General features: G+C 41.0%; 2 protein-coding genes across 2 annotated transcripts; one reads left to right on the top strand and one right to left on the bottom strand.

Annotated features, from left to right (window-relative positions):
- Positions 1 to 137: 137 nt before the first annotated feature.
- Positions 138 to 19002, bottom strand: LOC109461494 (ATP-binding cassette sub-family B member 8, mitochondrial-like). Its single transcript, XM_019757862.1, has 14 exons — positions 18855 to 19002; positions 17951 to 18210; positions 17386 to 17588; positions 6658 to 6813; positions 5715 to 5860; positions 5395 to 5470; positions 4921 to 5061; positions 4491 to 4576; positions 3911 to 4170; positions 3184 to 3362; positions 2604 to 2768; positions 2091 to 2208; positions 1479 to 1698; positions 138 to 1163 (listed from the first exon to the last, which is right to left on the bottom strand). The coding sequence occupies exons 1-14, from the start codon at positions 18938 to 18940 to the stop codon at positions 1010 to 1012; spliced, it is 2250 nt and encodes a 749-aa protein (XP_019613421.1). The 5' UTR covers positions 18941 to 19002; the 3' UTR covers positions 138 to 1009.
- On the top strand, positions 7410 to 9943 carry LOC109461493 (leucine-rich repeat-containing protein 15-like). The gene is made up of 2 exons (XM_019757861.1): positions 7410 to 7529; positions 7768 to 9943. Exons 1-2 carry the CDS (start codon positions 7503 to 7505, stop codon positions 9679 to 9681), a joined length of 1941 nt encoding a protein of 646 aa, XP_019613420.1. The 5' UTR covers positions 7410 to 7502; the 3' UTR covers positions 9682 to 9943.
- Positions 19003 to 19029: the final 27 nt, after the last annotated feature.

Here is a 19029-nt window from a genome sequence, read left to right as displayed (position 1 = left end):
AAAGACGAGTCACTTCATTAAGCTTGAACTGTTGTATTCACAAATTTGGTTATCTACAAATGTAATGTGACAAGAAAAACATTAAAATGTAGAAACATGTAGCTACACAAAGTTTTTTTTAGTGTACAAGTCATGTTAACAGTAAAAACAGCTTAAAGAAAACAAATAGAATGTCATTGGAGTTAAACTTACATTGTAATACAAAGCAGTTTTAAAAAGTTGTTAAAAGCAACTTACAAGAAATAAAATCAATTTGTAGTAAGTTTACACATCCAATTCTGCATAAAAGACAACACAAAACCAGAGGTAGTCAGTAAGATGTTTCACCTTTTGGTTGCAAATGGAGGAAAACATTTTTCTCATGTTTGCATCTAGTATTGACTGTATCCTATTACAGTATTCTGCATTAACTGTTGAAACTACTTCATGGCCAGATTCTCAATTATATAAAAGTTAAAACTGCAACTTCCCACGTATTATTGATTTTTAAAACTGTTAACAGTATTATGTTACATAAAACCCCAAAGAATGTTGGGGTCTTATGCATCAAATGCAGAAAGTGGAATTATTTAAAAAATCACCTGACCAGAAAACTACAAAACATGTCAAAATGCACAACATAGTAAGAAGCGTAAATACGATGAATATACTGATCTTCAAGCAAATCCTATGGTGACAGGCAATAGGCATTGGCCAAGCAGCTTTGGTGGATAATGCCCACTGCTTTCATATACTAGTAGTTACTGCTATAGGATCTGCTTGGAGGTTAGAATATTACCAGGCCAAACAAAATCTACCTATTGCACAGAGGTGTACATTTGTAAATGTAAGCAGCATCTACTCTCCAAGCAGATTTTGGTTGGGAAGATTGTTACCTTTCTACTAAGCCCATTTTTTTCTGGTGGGGGTAGCGACAGAAAAAAGGGACATATACATAGAAAGGTATTAACAGTAACTATCTTCCCCACCAACCTCTGCTTGGAGAGTAAGATATCCTGCAGCAGTGTGTCTACCCCACGTTGCGGTTTCCGTTCTCGGTCTGTCTGCGGATGAGGTCTGCGTACATCCCTCCTCGTTTCTTCAGCTCTGCGTGCGTTCCCTGCTCCACGACTCGGCCCTTAGACATGACCACAATCACGTCTGCGTTCTCAATCGTGCTCAGTCTGGGAAGTTCAACGTGAAAAGAAACATGCTGGTTGTCAAAATTATATACAGATACAGAAGCTGGTGTGTTACACCGAAGGGTGGTTATACCGGCTATACAAATACAGAAGCTGGTGTGTTACACCGAAGGGTGGTTATACCGGGTATACAAAATACAGAAGCTGGTGTGTTACACCGAAGGGCGGTTATACCGGCTATACAGATACAGAAGCTGGTGTGTAAAGCAGAGGGGCGGTTATACCAGCTATACAGATACAGATCATTAAAGGAAATCTAAAAGAATCCTTCCCATGTAAATTTTAAGCCTATTTTACCTGTGAGCGATGATGAGGACAGTTCTCCCCTTCATCACTCTCTCCAGTGCTTCCTGTACCAGCCGTTCCGAGTCTGCATCCAGAGCACTCGTCGCCTCGTCGAGCACGAGAACTGACGGGTTCTTCAGCAAAGCGCGGGCGATAGCGATTCGCTGCTTCTGTCCACCTGAAACCGTCACGCCCCGCTCTCCGACAACTGTGCTGTAGCCGTCAGGGAAATCTGTAAGGTGGCAAATGGCCTTGTTAGAGTTGTTGACTCAGAATCAGAAGGTTCTGGGTTTGAATCCCTGGCAAGCCCAAGTGTATATACCTAGTGCCCTTGGGAAAGGCCTTATACAGCTATTTCCTCACTTGACTCAAGTGAAAGCTTCGGTTAAATTAGGGACATCCTCTTGGATAGGACATAAAGCAGAAGTCCCGTGTTTGAGCAGAGCCAAACCTCAACCACATTTAAGGTCCCACCATACTTAATGAAAAATCAAAACAGTAGGAGTCCTTCCTAGTATGAGTGGATCAAATCTTCGGTCTTATGCAGCTTATATTCACTATTATACAAAACTGAAAAGTTTCACAGCCTAAAGACTGGCAAAACAAAACAAACAAGCAACAAACCTCGGATGAAGCCGTCTGCGTTTGCCAGTTTGGCCGCTTCGTAAACCTCCCTGTCGGTGGCTGCAGGCTTGCCGTAACGGATGTTCTCCATGATGCTGGTGGCAAACAGGACAGGCTCCTGGGGGGACAGGAAATCTGAGGTTTCATTTTCAGACTTCTGGGAAGTATGTTGGGAATTTGTGCCCTTCAAATTCACCCCTTACCTGCCTGTCAATCTTCCCCACCCACATGCTGTCAACCATCCATCCATCCATCCATCCATCCATCCATCCATCCATCCATCCATCCATCCATCCATCCATCCATCCATCCATCCTCCCATACATACATACAATTGTCATACACACACACACACAGATGCACAGTCACACACACACACAGACACACACACACACACACACACAGACACACACACACACACACACACACACACACACACACACACACACACACACACACACACACACACACACACACACACACAGAGACACACACACACACCTACATCCATACCTGATGTATAAACCCGATGACCCTGCCCCTGAGCCATGTAGCGTCCATGTCCCTGATGTCATGCCCGTCCAGCCTGACACTTCCGCCCTCCACATCGTAGAACCGCTCCAGAAGGGCCGCCACAGTGGACTTCCCTGCACCGGACGTCCCACACAGGGCTACAACCTGGAACATCAACAAACTAGGGTCACTCTTTCAAGCTCGAATCCACGGATATCTTAGACCACGAAACCCACTGGTGGGAACGAGGAGTTAGAGAGGTACATGTAGGTACAACGCCACCCTCAACAGGCTACTGGTAGAACTCTTGGGCACTAATGATATTCGGAACTCCCAGCCCCAAGGACTGTGAGGCAACATTTATATAATAAGCTCCTCTTCTGAAACAACAGGAGCTTCTTGACTAATTTGCCTCATCCTTTGCATCTCAATCAATACATGTAGTTTGTGATCATAAGCCTGCTTTTCTGAAAACTCTTCAGTGTCACTGACGAAAGGTAGTGGATGCTACCTGTAGCCCCTCCCTGTTGTTGAGGATATCTCCTTCCCCAGAAATAAAAATTGTGGAACTGACACTGACCTTACACGGCGGCAGCTTGAGGTTAAAGTTGTCTAGCACCAGCTGGTCCGGTCGTGTTGGGTAGGAGAAACTCACGTCCTTAAACTCGACTGTACCAAACAGGCTGTGGAATGGAATCTTCCTGCCCCCTGTCCTGGGAATGGTAGGCTCCAGCTGCATGTACTCCAGCACTCGTGCACCTGTTTGACACAAAAATAGAACTGATTCACACATAATTTCAGCAGAAGTTTCACAAGTCAATTAAAAGAAATGTCATATTGAGACAAACACCTGGTATTGGTGTGATCATCACTAAGCCAAGTCTTGTGCACTTAGAAAGCCCACCACACTTCTTGTCAGTTTACCATCATTATGTTAGTGGTTCATGGTTCAGATTCAGATATTTTCCCGTTCCTGCAGCCTCTACAGTCTACCAGGCTTCAGAATCAGCTGGAAAGAGTATGCAAATTGGCAAAATAGACAGGGAATTGATCTGACTACTAAATGTGTGACAGGCTGAATAAAAGTTCTAATGCGGCTCCAGGTGTCTTACTGAGGGACAACTGCGTGTGCGAGATGTCGGTAGCTTGAGGAATGAATCCCCTACTATTTACTGATCTACTAAATGAGTATACTCAGTTTAGAGCTGCAGTTTATCCCTTCCAAATTTCCCTGGCATATTGTCGGTCTATTTGGCCATTTTCTACTCTTTCCAGCTACTTCTGAAGCCTGGTAGATGCCACTATACCTGCACTAACACCCCGTACAGCCTGCCCAAACAGTACGGAAACTGACGCGAGCGATCGCTGGATCATCTGTGCCGCCGCAAGGAACGACATCAGGTCTCCCGCCGACATGTCATTGGTCGAGAGGAGCAGCCCTCCGGAGAACAGGACGCCCAACACGACACCGTTCAGCACGAAGTTTGCCGCGCCTTGGAACACGCCGATTCCCAGACCCAGCAGCTCGTTCAGCCTTCCTGCCTTGTTCACCTCATCTGCATAAAGTCTGGGGAAAGACATAACTCAAGTTAGAAATCAGTTCATCAGTAGTTCTCAAGGAATTGAAAAATGGACTCATTGACTCAATCATACTCATCAACAATACCTTATTTTATGTTTAAAGTTAAAACTTTTGGTCCAACACAAGAAAGTTCTCTCACCTAGAGCTTTCGACCAGTCACTCTGGTCTTCCTCAGTAGACTGACCTTATTTTATTTACAGGAAAAATCACAGGCTCCAGATTTGAAGGAAATATAACATGGGAATTGTGATCAAAGTGTATCATCATGATATCAGCTCATTGGAATATAGAAAAGAATGCTTCACCTGGACTCCTTCTCCTCCATTGCAAAAGCTCGGACTGTCCTGATGTTTCCTAGAGCTTCATTAGCAACGGCTGTGCCCTTTGCAACCTGCAGGTAGGCAAAGTACATAACTTTTATATAGACAATGATTCAATCATTTACAGAATGTGCATGATATTAATTTGTTGTCATTTTGTTTCTTGGTAAAAAATTAATTTCAGTTTAATTTTTGTTTTCTCACCACCACCAATGTTTGCACTAGGGGCAATGACCCTTCTTCCTGGACGTTATACCCAATTAGGGGGAATTGTCCAGTATTTCATTAAGATTCTGAGGTAGAATTGAGAACAGCATTGCTAATCATATCAAAGATTTACTAGCAGGTGTTTTGCTGAAACTCTGAAGTTAGGAATGCAGACTCTGAGATATCTGTCAGGGATTGTTTCACTGACCTGTTCCTGTGCTGCTCGTGACAGTGCCCTGAGCCCAGACCCGATCATGGCTCCCCCCGCCACCACAGTGGGCATGACCAGCACCAGCAGGCCTGTCAACTTGGGGGAGATCAGGTACAGTGACACAAAACAACCTGTAACCTGGGGGGAAAAGATAAACACTTCAAACATTGCAAAGCAAAATATCTTGAAGTTAATGATAAATATCTTAACGTTAATGATATTAGATTCTAATACAATTTTGTTCATTTTTCTTGTACATCTGTTCTTTTTTGGGTCAGTCATTAACCAGATGAGTTGTACCTGAGTGTCCAGATCCTTGTACTGATCTGTTTCATTGCAAATAGATTCAAATAGAAATTAATAGAAATAAAATGTAGCACTACATGTATGTACATTTAACAATTAACAATATACCTCCTAACCACACTAATAACACGTAAGTTGAGAAACAACTTGATGCACTTGACATACCTGAGTAACACTACGAAGTCCCTGAGAAATACACAGCTTGAAGGAGCTCTTGAAGTCCTGTACATCTGAAGTTAACCTGAAACACACGATATATGATCACCATTTTGAAAGTGGATTCACAAATTTCACAAATTCATTGACCATTTTCTACTAAATTTCTATTGTCCTGTCCTTAAGTAAATTCAACATTTCAGTAGGAAACAGTGGAACGTACAAAAGACTGCAAGTAGACAATCTATCATAAGTAAAAGCAGCCACCTTAGGTAGGTTGTAACTTTAAAGTTTAAGCTTCTAAGAGTAATTTCTTGCATAATTTGCACCTGTCGACGAGCTGTCCTGTCATGTGACTGTCGAAGAACGCCATGTCCTGCTGCACCAGGTTTTCAAACAGGGCGATCCTCATGCGGGCTGCCATCCGCTCTCCTACAGCTGCTAACAGCCAGATGTAACCAAAGGACAGAACTCCCTGTACAACAACACAACATCACAGTTAACAGCAATCCTCATGCGGGCTGCCATCCTCTCCCCTACAGCTGCTAACAACCAGATGTAACCAAAGGACAGAACTCCCTGTACAACAACACAACATCACAGTTAACAGTGATCCTCATGCGAGCTGCCATCCTCTCTCCTACAGCTGCTAACAGCCAGATGTAACCAAAGGACAGAACTCCCTGTACAACAACACAACATCACAGTTAACAGCAATCCTCATGCGGGCTGCCATCCTCTCCCCTACAGCTGCTAACAACCAGATGTAACCAAAGGACAGAACTCCCTGTAGAATAAGATAACAGAAACTCAGCATAGTCTGGAAACACACGCACATGCACACACATACACACACACACACACACACACACACACACACACACATACACACTCACACACACTCACACACACACACACACCACACACACACAAATACACATGTACCCATGCACAAATACAAACACACACACACAAATACACACACACATACACACGTACACACACAGCGAGACACACAAAACACACACACACACACACAAACACACAAAACACACTCTCTTTCTCTCTTTTTCTCTCTCTCACTATAGTTCTGTTTGCCACTCTGACACAATGTTTACCACATTACCCAACATTACAGTAGTACATACTAACCTGTAGAGCGTAGACAGCCAGTAGTCTCGAAGCAGGAGGAATGATCATCTGTAGATAGTTCTGTTGCTGGTCTACCATTTACCACACATTACCCAACATTACTGTTACAGTAGTACTAACCTGTAGAGCGTAGACAGCCAGTAGTCTGGATGCGGGAGGAATGATCATCTGTAGATAGTTCTGTTGCTGGTCTGCCATACACTCTGACACGACGTTTACCACATTACCCAACATCAGGGGGATCTGGATGTTCAACAGGGCTGAGCCAAGAGCCAGCTGGAGAGAGGGAAAACAAAATTGTTCAAATGAAGCACTGTTGCTGGAAGAAGAGAGACAGATCTCCCCAAACCTAATTCACATTAAATTTTAATCTTTCAATGCCTTTCACTCCCTTTAACTGTTAGATGCAATCTTTAGAATAAAGGAACCAAGTGTTTTTATGCACCACCAAGTAGTTTGTGTCAGAACTGCAATTTGACGGCAAACTTATGATGCAATCATGAGGAAAAAATCTTTCCCTAACTTATAATTAGTACTGGTCACTGGTCAATGTACTGTGAATAAACACTATCAATAGCAATGTTACTGAGAATACAGAATAGTAGAACCACTAAGAAGAAAATTAATATTTGTGATGATTTTTGTTTATGTTATTTTTTAAAAATAGTTACATAGTAGTATATACAAGAACACAAACTTAATTAAGTATGATCGTTTATCATTGAATCGTTGCACTGTCTGAGCAACACAAAAATGCCCCTGAGTTGGTAACAATGCCAAAATCCACCTTTCTCCCTGACAGTCAACACAGCCACTGAAAACATGATTACACAAGACTATGAGTTGTTTGCTAGGACAAGGTACAATGTACATGTACACACATTGTGCACATTTTGTACATCCGTAAATTTTGTACTTAAACCTGGTGAGAAAAGTAACAAGGCTCTGAATCAGTACAGCTTAATATGAAAGTTTGGATTTTAAACTTTAAGGTAAGTCAAGATCAGATTCTCTTCCATTAGGGCAAAAGCAACACAATTGACATTGTGTACTTTTTACTGAATGTGTACACAGTATAAGAAATTCAAATACTATAGGCAGGCAGTTGTTCTCTCACAAATTTCTCACCAAAACTAACAATGTTTCGTACAGATCTAGAGACTATTTGTTCCATAATACATATTTACCATGATGATTGAACTTAAACATCTGAATTTGTTCCATTTTCAGACACAGTACAACATGGCTAGGAAGTGGCCAGACCTGCTGATTTTCCTTCTCATCATCCTGAAGGAGCCCAACATGCCAGAAGCGTATGATTACTGTGGCTGTTCATCCACTTCATCCTGTACCTGTGTCGGCCTGGGCCTCACCAGCATCCCTCAGAACCTACAACCTTCTATCAACAGTCTGGACTTGACAAACAATTGGATCACAACTTTGAGTCAGCCACAGTTGTCAAGGTATAGGAGCTTGAGGACTTTAAACCTGGTAGGGAATCACATCTCGGTGATAAACAATCGAGCATTTTACTACCAGACCAGCCTGAACAGTTTGGACCTTCAGCGGAACCAGTTGACAAGCCTACGAGCTGATATGTTTGAGGGACTGAGTAACCTGGAGACGCTTGATCTGTACTACAATGGCATTAGGAGTTTGGAGGCAGGAACCTTCAGTCCAACTCCACAACTGCAAACCCTCAATCTGTCTGCAAACAACCTCACATCACTCCCACCAGGTCTCTTTGATGGTCTGAATCAACTACAGACATTAAATATTTATGAAAATTACATCAAAATCATCCCACCAAACATTTTTAAGACTCTTCAGCGACTTCGTTACTTAAATCTTTATTCTAATAAGATCAGCATCATTCCAACTGAAGCGTTTGTAGGTCTACCCCAGATTGAAGAACTGTACCTGAACTCAAACCGTATAACCAACATTCAAACTGGTACAGTCTCAAATCTTCCCCAACTCAAGGTTCTACGACTGGACTATAATAAGCTCCACACTATCAGCCCTGGTGCATTCACTGGCCTGGCAAAGTTACAACAGCTTCGACTACAGAACAACCAACTAACAAGCGTTTCCTTCATTGGACAGTATGATTTTCTAGAGCTCACCATTCTGTACATGAATAACAACAACATCACACACATTCAAGATCATGCATTCTCCAACCAACCTAAACTGTCAACTGTTCATCTGCACAGGAACAAAATTTCATCTATTTCAGCAGCAGCCTTCAGAGGGATGGCTTACCTTGCTGCACTCCATCTCCATGAAAACTACCTGCAGCAGCTTCCTGACTATCTGTTTCTTGGGTTGTCCAACCTGCGTGATCTTAGGCTGAACAACAACGCCATCTCTCACATTTCCTCAAACACCTTCACTGGTGTATCCAGCCTGCGTCTGTCACTGTCGGACAACCGTGTCAGAACTTTTCCGCATGAAGCTTTGTCAAAGATTTCCTCGATTTCTGCTCTTTACCTTTGGAACAACCGACTGCAGTTTCTTCCCTTGTCTGCACACGCTATGCTCTCATCTATCACGACTGTAAACATTGCCCACAACCCCTGGCACTGTGACTGTAGGATGGTTCCCTTCAGGCAAGCAATGACTGGATCACACTCGTTTGATGACCAAATCATTTGTGAAGAACCCAGCGATTTTCTCGGACAAAAACTCAAAGATGTCAACCCCACAGATTTGACCTGCAAGGGGCCAAGCATTGTAAGGTTTGTGAGAGGTGACAATATACCATTGGAACTGGGAGAGACTCTCAGTTTGGTGTGTGAAGCTTCAGGAACCCCCAAACCAGACATCACAGTCATTCTCCCATCTGGACTGAACGCAACTGTTGAGTCAGTTGGGAGGGTGACTGTTGACACAAATGGCACAGTAACCGTAACAGATCTTACGACAGAAGATGCCGACTCGTACACCTGTATTGCAGCGAGTGCCGGTGGGACCACCTTTGCCGAACTGTCTGTTACAATCACGGAGGAACCACCTCCTACAACTTACTCCCCGGGTGCTATAGCTGGCTGCTTTTTCGGAACATTACTTGGCACTATCTTCATTGGTGGCATCGTTTTTACAATCTGGTACAAGAAGCCCAATATTGTAGGAATCAATTAGCTGAATGAATGTGAAGCAAGGTTCAGACTCCAGAGGTAATGAATGTACAGTCACAATCACTAATTGTTAAGCTAATAATTACAGTCACTAAAAGTGTAATAGGTTTCTCCGTCTTTCTGCAGTGCAGTTTCTTTATTACTGAGGTGATACATTATTTTGCCTTGATATGAAGCCAAGCCAAGAATTTTCTAGACATTATGTAACATTTATCTTATGCATAATTATAGCAGATACTTAATATTAAAGAGATTTAGAAGTGTTGAGATAACAATTGAGAATGGTTAAGATAGCACTAGTAAGTGTACAACATTTGGCCACGTGGCATGTTTTCTGAATTGTATTGCAGCGAGTGCTGCTGGGACCACCTTTGCCGAACTGTCTGTTACAATCACGGAGGAACCACCTCCTACAACTTACTCCCCGGGTGCTATAGCCGGCTGCTTTTTCGGAACATTACTTGGCACTGTCTTTGTTGGCGGCATTGTTTTCACAATCAGGTGATGCAAGAAAAATACCAGAAACACTGTAGAAACACACCGTAGCCCCAAGTGGAGCAACCAATGGTCCAGTAGTGATTGAGTATTTATAGCAGATAGTACATAACATAATTAATATGATGCCAAGTCAGTATTATTTCTGATGCTAAAATTATGTCATTGAGCAAATGCAGCTGTACAGAAAATGCTAATACCACAGAGAAAGGAAAATCATAATTATCAAATACATGTATCATAGACTATTGCCCCGTCCCCCAGCCAGGGTGTCGACAGATGATAATGATGATCATAGACTAAGGTCTTAACAGTCAGACTTCTGGTGAAACAACTATCAACACTTCAAAACACATGGCTTGTGGTTGGTTGTGGTTAAGCTATATATAATACTGTTGGGGACCAATGCAGAACCTAACCATTTATATTCCTCATTAATTGTAACATAGACTCTGAGCTGAGTACTTAACTTCTACCTTTAAAAATTATGAACTTACTGACCATGTAATGTAGTGGTTATACTAGCTGATGATGATTTTGAACACATACAAATTAAATGTATGCAAAAAAAGTACAATGTAGTTTGAGTGTCTCTGTTTGTTGTTCTAGAAAAAAGGACTCTGATAAGACTGAACAAAAATGAAAGTGACGTCACTCAAGCTGAAGAAAATATTAACCTTCAAGCAGTAGGTAGGTAGGTAGTAGTCAAGACGACCATACAATGTACAAATACACTGTACAAATTTTGTCAGGACTGGTGGTCAAGGTACATGTATAACTCATGTGATCTGTGGCGCAGTAAGAATTAGCCCACACTGTCAACTGTCTCCGTCCACAAAACAACTCCCTCGCAGAAAACTCCCTCACAGACTGTGACTTCTGGACATCCCATCCAACTTAAACTCAGGAATCGACTTAAAAGGTAACACAGGACAGTATCAATATTATTACCAGGCTAGGCAGTTAAGGCATCATTCTGGTTATGTTAACTCTCATAATTCTGTCCAGTCTACCAAAAATGCCACAATCATCGAAAAATGGCCAAAGGCCTTCTTAGGTAGCCTGGGTACCATCCGGATTTTCGCTGCGCAACGCTTGAAAAAATCACGTGATTTTTTCAAGCGTTGCGTAGCAAAAATCCGGATGGTACCCAGGCTACTTCTTAGGAATGTCTAACTTGAAAACAGAAAGTACTGGCAACAAAACTTCACATGCTGCACCTCGGAAGAGGACAAGTAAAGAAAAAGAAGAAGAAGAAGAACTTGAAAACCTGAATATTTGAAGTATATCTGGCAGGCATGCCTCAATGATTACCAATTTGAAAGCTACATTCAGAAGATCTCTTAAAATTCCATTTTAATCTTAGTGTGCTCTTTTATTTGTTGTAATCATGGATGAGGATGAAATTTTATGTCATACTACCTTAAGTTGTAACTTTACACACAAAATGCCAGAACAAATTCTGTCTAAAAAAAAATTAGTCTTAGAACACATCTCAGTCCTTTTTCTTATCTACTAGACTAAATGTAGGTTTTTCTTTTTTTCCTTAGGAGGAACTGTCGTGCCTTGGAAAAGACAGAACTTCCCTTTTTGGATTTTCGAGAAACTTACTTCCTTGTGAACAACATGTAAGTTTCTATAATTATGATTGCACAATATGTTACAAACTAATATTATATCTACTGTGAGACAGTCACTGTAAAATTGGCAAATAATATAAAGAGTGCAAAATACATAGTGGGTAATTTACATGATGTATTAAAATTATGCACTTTTGTGTGTACCCAATTTGTGTCTGTGGGTACACCTGGATCACATTATATGATTTGTGAAGCATCACATGTAATATCACCATTGATTATATTTTATTAAGTACCATAATGTGCAGTAGTACAATGTATATGGAATCCTTAATTAATATCAAGGTGTCAGAAATTTTCCTTACAACAACTTATTTCACGACATCAATGTGTAACTTGAAAAGCACATAGTACCCTGTTTGTGTACACTGCCCCCTGTGATGTTTGCTAAAAGGGTGGAACGCTTTCAGCCCTTTATCTATACTTGACCCTACATCGATGGATTTAGAAAAATTAATGATTTCAGAACTGCAAGACACTTTTGTTTACTTGCATGTGGAAAGACTCCAAATGTTGTAGATGGATTTCTTATTTCATTAATTTCATGATTAACAATGACTAATTTTATTTCTTTACAAATAAGCAAACTTTAGTCTTCAATCACTCTTCAAACTCATTGCAGTGTTGTTAAAGTACCTGCCTACAGAGTAGCAGACCTACAAGTCCAATTGTCTGGCACCAGAATCCAAGCAGACTCTATCTTCAAAGTAAAAGGATTGTCCAAAAGGCAAGTTTGGCTAATGAGATGTGACTACACAATCATGCGATACGTTCACAGTGTGCTAATGAAAAGTCTAGAAATATTTGACTGCAAAATAGCTTTTACAATATCGTTTTTTAGTCTCAGTCTGTGCAGTTTGTGCTCAAAAAAGCAAAATATGTCAGACTCTCTGCCTGAAAAGTTATTTACAGGTTTATATTATAAGCAAAAATCATTGATCAATATGCAAATCAGTGAAGACTTTGGCCCCGTTCCCACTAGGATAAAATTGATCTGGTTCAATTGAGCTCGGAGCAGCATGTGTGGCTTGAAACTAGATGAAAGCAAATCAATTTGACTCAATCCAGATGATTTTATCCTAATGGGAAATGGGCCAAATTGTTAGACTCTATAACCAGTGATCGTGATTCCATCAGAATCACTTGGAATCAATTATAGGTCCCGGGTTTGAGTCCTGCCATGCCACCGATCTTGTGCCCTTGGGAAAGACACTTAACTGACTTTCCTTGATCACTTACATATTGTAACTCAAGTGAAAATGAGTATTGTCTGTCCAATATCCCTTTCTATGTGCGGGACACAACATCAGCAACAACTGCCTCTGTTCTGCATGTATTGAATTGTTGCGATTTCAATAAAATCAAAAATTAAATCAAATCATGGTAACGTCGTCTAAATTTGCAGAATTTTGTTTGTTTCATTCTTTCTACTTCTAATATACTTTCCAGGTGACAGTAACATCACAACATGGCTAGAAAGCTGCCAGGCATGCTGATTTTCCTTCTCATCATCCTGAAGGAGTTTCACATGCCAGAGGCTTACTGCAGCTGCTCATCCACCTCATACTGTAACTGTAACAACCGGGGACTCACATACATGCCTCAGAATCTTCGCCCGTCCATCAGGACCCTATTACTGAGTGATAATCGAATTACAACATTAGATCAGGCAGGTTTGTCAAGGTATAGAAGCTTAACATCTTTAGACTTACACAAGAATCAAATCTCAATAATAAGTGACCAGGCCTTTTACTACCAGACGAGTATAACCAGTTTAAACCTTCAGCAGAACCAGTTGCCTGGCCTTCAAGCTGCCATGTTTGTGGGACTTAGTAACCTACAAACCCTTCACCTGCAGAACAACTACATCAGTAGTATAGAAGCAGAAACCTTCAGTCAAACTCAACAGTTACAAACTCTGTACCTACATGGAAACAAGCTAACATCTATTCTACATAGTGCCTTTGCCAATCTACCCATGCTCCAAACACTGTACCTGCAATCAAATCACATAACCAGCATTCACTCTGATGCATTTTTCAATCTGCCACAACTCCAGAACTTACGCCTAGATGACAACAACCTGCACACAATCAGTCCTGGCTCATTCAGTGGAGTGGGCAACTTACGGCAATTGCAGCTACAAAACAACATTCTGAATGACATTCCAACGGTTCAGTATCACTTTCTAGAACTAACAACCCTATACCTGAACAACAACAGTATCACACACATCCCTGGTCATGCATTCTCCAACCAACCCAAACTGTCCACTCTTCACCTCCACGAAAACAGAATTCACACTCTCTCCCTAACAGCTTTCACACAACTTGCTCAACTCAGTACACTCTATCTCTATGACAATGCTCTTGAGGTGATCCCTGAACATCTGTTTGCTGGCTTGTCCAACCTTCGTGATCTCAGGCTGCAAAACAATGCCATTTCTCATGTTTTCCTCAACAGTTTCACAGGCATCTCTAGTCTCTCTTACTTCTATTTGTCTAACAATGGTCTTAAGTCCTTTCCTGTTGCAGCTTTGCTGAAGATTCCATCTATTGACAGGCTTGACATTCAGAACAACCACATACAGACACTTCCATTGACAGCTTACAACAAACTGGCATCGATTTCTACAGTAAACATTGACAACAACCCCTGGCAGTGTGACTGTAGGATGGTTCCCTTCAGGCAAAAGATGACTGGATCACGCCCATTTGAAAACCAAATCACTTGTGAAGAACCAAGCAACCATCTTGGGCAGAAGCTAAAAGATATCAGTCCAGAAGCTCTGATCTGTGCAGAGCCAACCATTGTGAGGTTTGAAAGGATTGATAATTACCCATTGGTGCAGGGATACACTCTGCATCTGGTGTGTGAACCTTCAGGCATCCCCACACCAGACATCACAGTCATTCTCCCATCTGGACTGAACGCAACCGTTGAATCAGTTGGGAGGGTGACTGTAGGTATGGATGGTACCATCACCATAACAGACCTTACTGCAGCTGATGCTGGTCTTTATGTCTGCTTTGCAGCAAATCCTGCTGGCTCAACAGTTTCTGTGCTGTCTGTTGCACATGTTACAATGCTTACCACACCTACTGCTCACACTGTCACTCCCTTTACATCCAATATTACAAATGGCTCTCTACCTACATGTACAGAGCATCCAGAATCTGCTTCTTGGTACACCATGGCTGACATCATCGGCGCTGTTTTTGGAACAGCAGCTTGCCTTGTCATCATTGGTGTCATCCTCATAATCTGGTACAAGAGGAGGACAGACAGTCTTCCCCCAGTGCAAAACTCAACAGTAATTGGCAACATAGGCACAAGATGTACAACCTCCTCCACTAATGACTATTCACTCCGTAGTGATCGTTCTGTAGGCTCAATATCTACTACATCCTCCTCATTGATAACCAATGCAAATTCATTCCGTAGTGATCATTCCCCATGGCCATCGGGAGAGTTTGATAACGAATCAGTGTATCAAAGAGTATCTGATATCTCTGGACAGCCTCATGCCACACCTCCTAAAAGCTGCAAGTAAGGTTACATGAGCTAACAAGAGCTCGATGACCTAATTCCTTCATCATGCACTAGTTTGGGTTGTTAGAAATGTGCCACTGTATAATATAGTTTGACTTTTGACCAGTGTATTTTGGTTTGTGAACCAAAGTATGTGAGTGTCCACAAAATTGAATCTTCACGCCTGGCGCCATCTAACCTTATAAACATCTGCCCCCCCCCCCCCAAACTGTGAACATCTGTTTGAAATCCCGGTACTTCCAATACCCAAAGTGCTTTCATCTAGCCTACATTCAAAGCTACATGTTGAACTTAAAATTGCCTCTGCAATACCTTAGAATGCCACTACTAGATTGGCCAATTTTGAACTTAATGTTCTTTTCCACACTACAAGCTCCCTGCAAAGACCTGTAGAAAAAAAAACATCCACAACATCAAAAATTACCCCGTCTAGTCACATTCCATCACATAAGTAACCACAACAGCTCCAAAAAAGAAGCTATTTCACTTAAACCAACACCAGATACTTACTACCGGAACATCTATGTCCCACTCAAAAATGAAGACCTTAGCATGTCCACAGCACAAGATATCATACCCTTATACCCCACTGCAGTACCTTACAAAACCACTAGAGTGTCCAAACTTGACATTTACCTTTTTTTCCCACCCTCATCCTACCTACCAAACATCATAAAGATACATGCACCACAACCCAAGCTATAACCAATTACAAAATCAGCAGCCCCTATGTATGGTGTGCCTGAACACATACATGTAACTTTCTGACAAAGGTAATAATCTATGATACTTATGACATCTTGACTGAAGAAAGTATATAAGGGAAGCACCTTGCTTTGTTGTTTCTTGAAGTTGGTAATTTGGTTTATACACAAATCTATAATGCATGGTGACTAAGATAATGAAATTACGTTTCCAATTAGAATCCGGCCATGGCCATGTCTAACCTATCATTTAAGAAGCTTCTGAAGCAACAGTGTTGACCTCCTGACCTTGGCTTGGTTTATCGACTTTGACTCATGGTACACGATTCTGTTTTGATGCTTGGTTATGTATGTATGATTGTTTATGTGTTGATTTCACTGTTTTCATGTTTCACTTGTTATTACACAGGGCATGCCTGAAAAGCAGTGTGTTTAGCAGCCTGTATAACTACTTAAAGTAATACAGAAATACATGAGAAAGCTTACTGTAGTGATTTCTTCACAGTGTAAAGTGTTAAGTAGTACATGTATTTCCAAATCCTGAAGTCATTCATCACCTTTTGTGATTATGTTGTGAGTTTGTAGAAAAGTGATTTTTACTTCTGCATGGAGTATTCATAAATGCTGATGTTGTACATTTACTAGTAATTGCTAGTGATTATTAATTAATTTCTGCTGAAAGTGCTAGTTTGTTTATTGTTAGTAATAGTTCATGGTTATAGTTACATTGTATTAAAGAGTGATTGCCATCAGTAGTTTAGGATGGAGGTAGCATTTTAAATGCAGAAAAATGTATGTTTAACTTTTTCCTGAATGATATTAAGTTTGTTTACAAAAAAGTGAGTTTACTTATAGTTTGTGGTGGAGGGAATACATGTATTTCCAAATGGAAAATTTGTAACGCTTATATTGCATACAAAAAAAGTTATTTTATCAATGTCACTGATGTCATTTCAATCAGATGACTCAGTTTTACTAAATCTTCAATTTGCATTGTCACAATAATTAATTGGAAAGTAAAGTTCTGACTAACAATTCATGATAGAATGATGTATCCAAAATAGAAGCTAACAGCATTTCTTAGAATTCTGTGAGAAGAACAAAATGCAATAAAAAGGAATATAAAGATTAAAAAATTGCTTCTTTTTCCACTTATTCTATAACAAAGATTCCACTGAAAAGTGATTATACCGATAATGGCAGACTTATGCTAGCCTGGAGTCCAGCCTTGTTAGCTTTTTACCTTGGGGAGTGGACCAAAGCTAACAAGGCTGGACTCCAGGCTAGACTTATGCCATAGTCAGCATCAATACTTACCACAATAGCAGCCAGCAGTTGCCAGATCTCCGGCTGCAGGAACTCCCAGATGAGGGACCAGTCCAGCTCCTGTTCCTCCCTCACCTCCTGATCCCCCAACAGATCCTCCTGATCCCCCAACAGACCCTCTGATAGTGTCTCCTCCTCCTCACAGTGAGCTTTCCTCACCCCAACTCCAGCCAACCCACAACACAACACACTGCCTACAGTGGTGGAAATACTTTTTTTCAGTCTTCTGCAATATTGCAGAATGTGAACATTTTGTTCTGCAATTCGGAAACATTCTGCAAATACACAATTATACAGCCGAGCCTAAACACATGGCATATGCAAAAAGGTAGCAAACATTTTAATGCAATTTAAAAACATCTAAATAAAGACATTACAGAGTTATAATTAGTAGTAAACATAAAAGCTCTTACACAATATTATGCCAACACCATTGAATGCTTATAGTCTGATTTTTTTAGTCTGCAGGTTGCCTAATATAATTTTTCTTCTGCAATATTGAAAATGTCTCTGTAAAGTGCAGACTGCAGTTGGGTTTTTCTAACGTAACACTGACCTGCAACTATCCTGGTGGGGTGGCAAGCCAGCAGCACTGCGATGTGGAAACCTCTTTTGCAGGACTTTTGTGATGTGTTGGAGAAAGCTGCTCGGGTGATGTTGCATCTTTGGGATACAGTTTTCCGTAGGTATTGCAGGAAGGTGAGTTTTTGTGTGGGATGGGATCCGGCGCTGCTAAATCTTCTTGCTGATTGGAGGAGGCTGTTTGACAGCTGCTGCTGGGAGGGTGTGTTTGGGGGTTTAACAGTCTGGGATAGTCTGAAAGTACAATATATTATGCAGAACAAGGTTGAAGCAAATACATGCAATAACTAATGACACTGCTATTAAACATTGAAAGGTTCTACACAGGTTTGTAATTTGTGTAATGTGTTTGTGATATGTTAATTATGTGGTCATGACACCAGTATATGACTTATTGCACTTCTTATATATAACGGAGGGGTCCCTAACTTCGACAGTGCCCTAACTTCAAACAAACTTTTTGCTTTATTATTATGCATAACTGAGACAGCCTTGTTATCGCCAACTCTATGCATATAGCTGTCGTCTCGATGCAAAAGAGACTTACGTATATTTACCCTATTGTTACGTCATAAATGTATTTTGAGGTACAGTAATGGCGGCTCTCCGAACGAGGTCATCGTTACTATTATTGTGAGGGAGAGGAAAAAAACACTACATATTTTGAGTCCCTTTATATAATCAATCAATCAATCAACCAGCCAATCAATCAATCAATCAATCTTCCTTTATATAGTGGGATTAAACATGGGCATTAAATAATGTCTTTGGATTAATAATATATTTTGAGACAAAGCATCACGCCCCCACAAACCTTTACATGTACTGTAACGTTAGTATAACTTTTGTACATTCCATAATATAACTATAAGACTCACCTTCCAAACGTTTGTACCCGCCAAACCCTGCATATCCTGGGCCTGAAAGCGCAACTCTGTCTTCCTAAAACCCATGCCGACAACATTGTACAAATTTTACCCCAATTCTTCCGATTCTTCCCAGATTATTTCAATTTTTACCCCCAACAGATGAGCGTGTGTGAGAGATCTTTTC

The sequence above is a fragment of the Branchiostoma belcheri genome, unplaced genomic scaffold, assembly GCF_001625305.1.
Source record: "Branchiostoma belcheri isolate BF01 breed outbred unplaced genomic scaffold, Haploidv18h27 scaffold93, whole genome shotgun sequence".
Taxonomy (NCBI): Eukaryota; Metazoa; Chordata; class Leptocardii; order Amphioxiformes; family Branchiostomatidae; genus Branchiostoma; species Branchiostoma belcheri.
The sequence above is the reverse complement of the archived record's forward strand: the minus strand, read 5'-3'. Positions and strand labels throughout refer to the sequence as shown.

What these genes read in the sequence shown, in the direction of transcription:
- LOC109461493 (XM_019757861.1), top strand. Translation starts at nt 7,503, where the DNA reads ATGAAAGTTTGGATTTTAAACTTTAAG. An exon ending in TTTGGATTTTAAACTTTAAG is followed by an intron (nt 7,530 to 7,767) that starts GTAAGTCAAGAT and finishes TTCCATTTTCAG; the next exon opens with ACACAGTACAACATGGCTAG.
- LOC109461494 (XM_019757862.1), bottom strand. Translation starts at nt 18,940, where the DNA reads ATGTTGTCGGCATGGGTTTTAGGAAGACAGAGTTGCGCTTTCAGGCCC. An exon ending in GACTTCGTAGTGTTACTCAG is followed by an intron (nt 5,062 to 5,394) that starts GTATGTCAAGTG and finishes TTTTCCCCCCAG; the next exon opens with GTTACAGGTTGTTTTGTGTC. An exon ending in TCATCGGGTTTATACATCAG is followed by an intron (nt 2,209 to 2,603) that starts GTATGGATGTAG and finishes CTGTCCCCCCAG; the next exon opens with GAGCCTGTCCTGTTTGCCAC.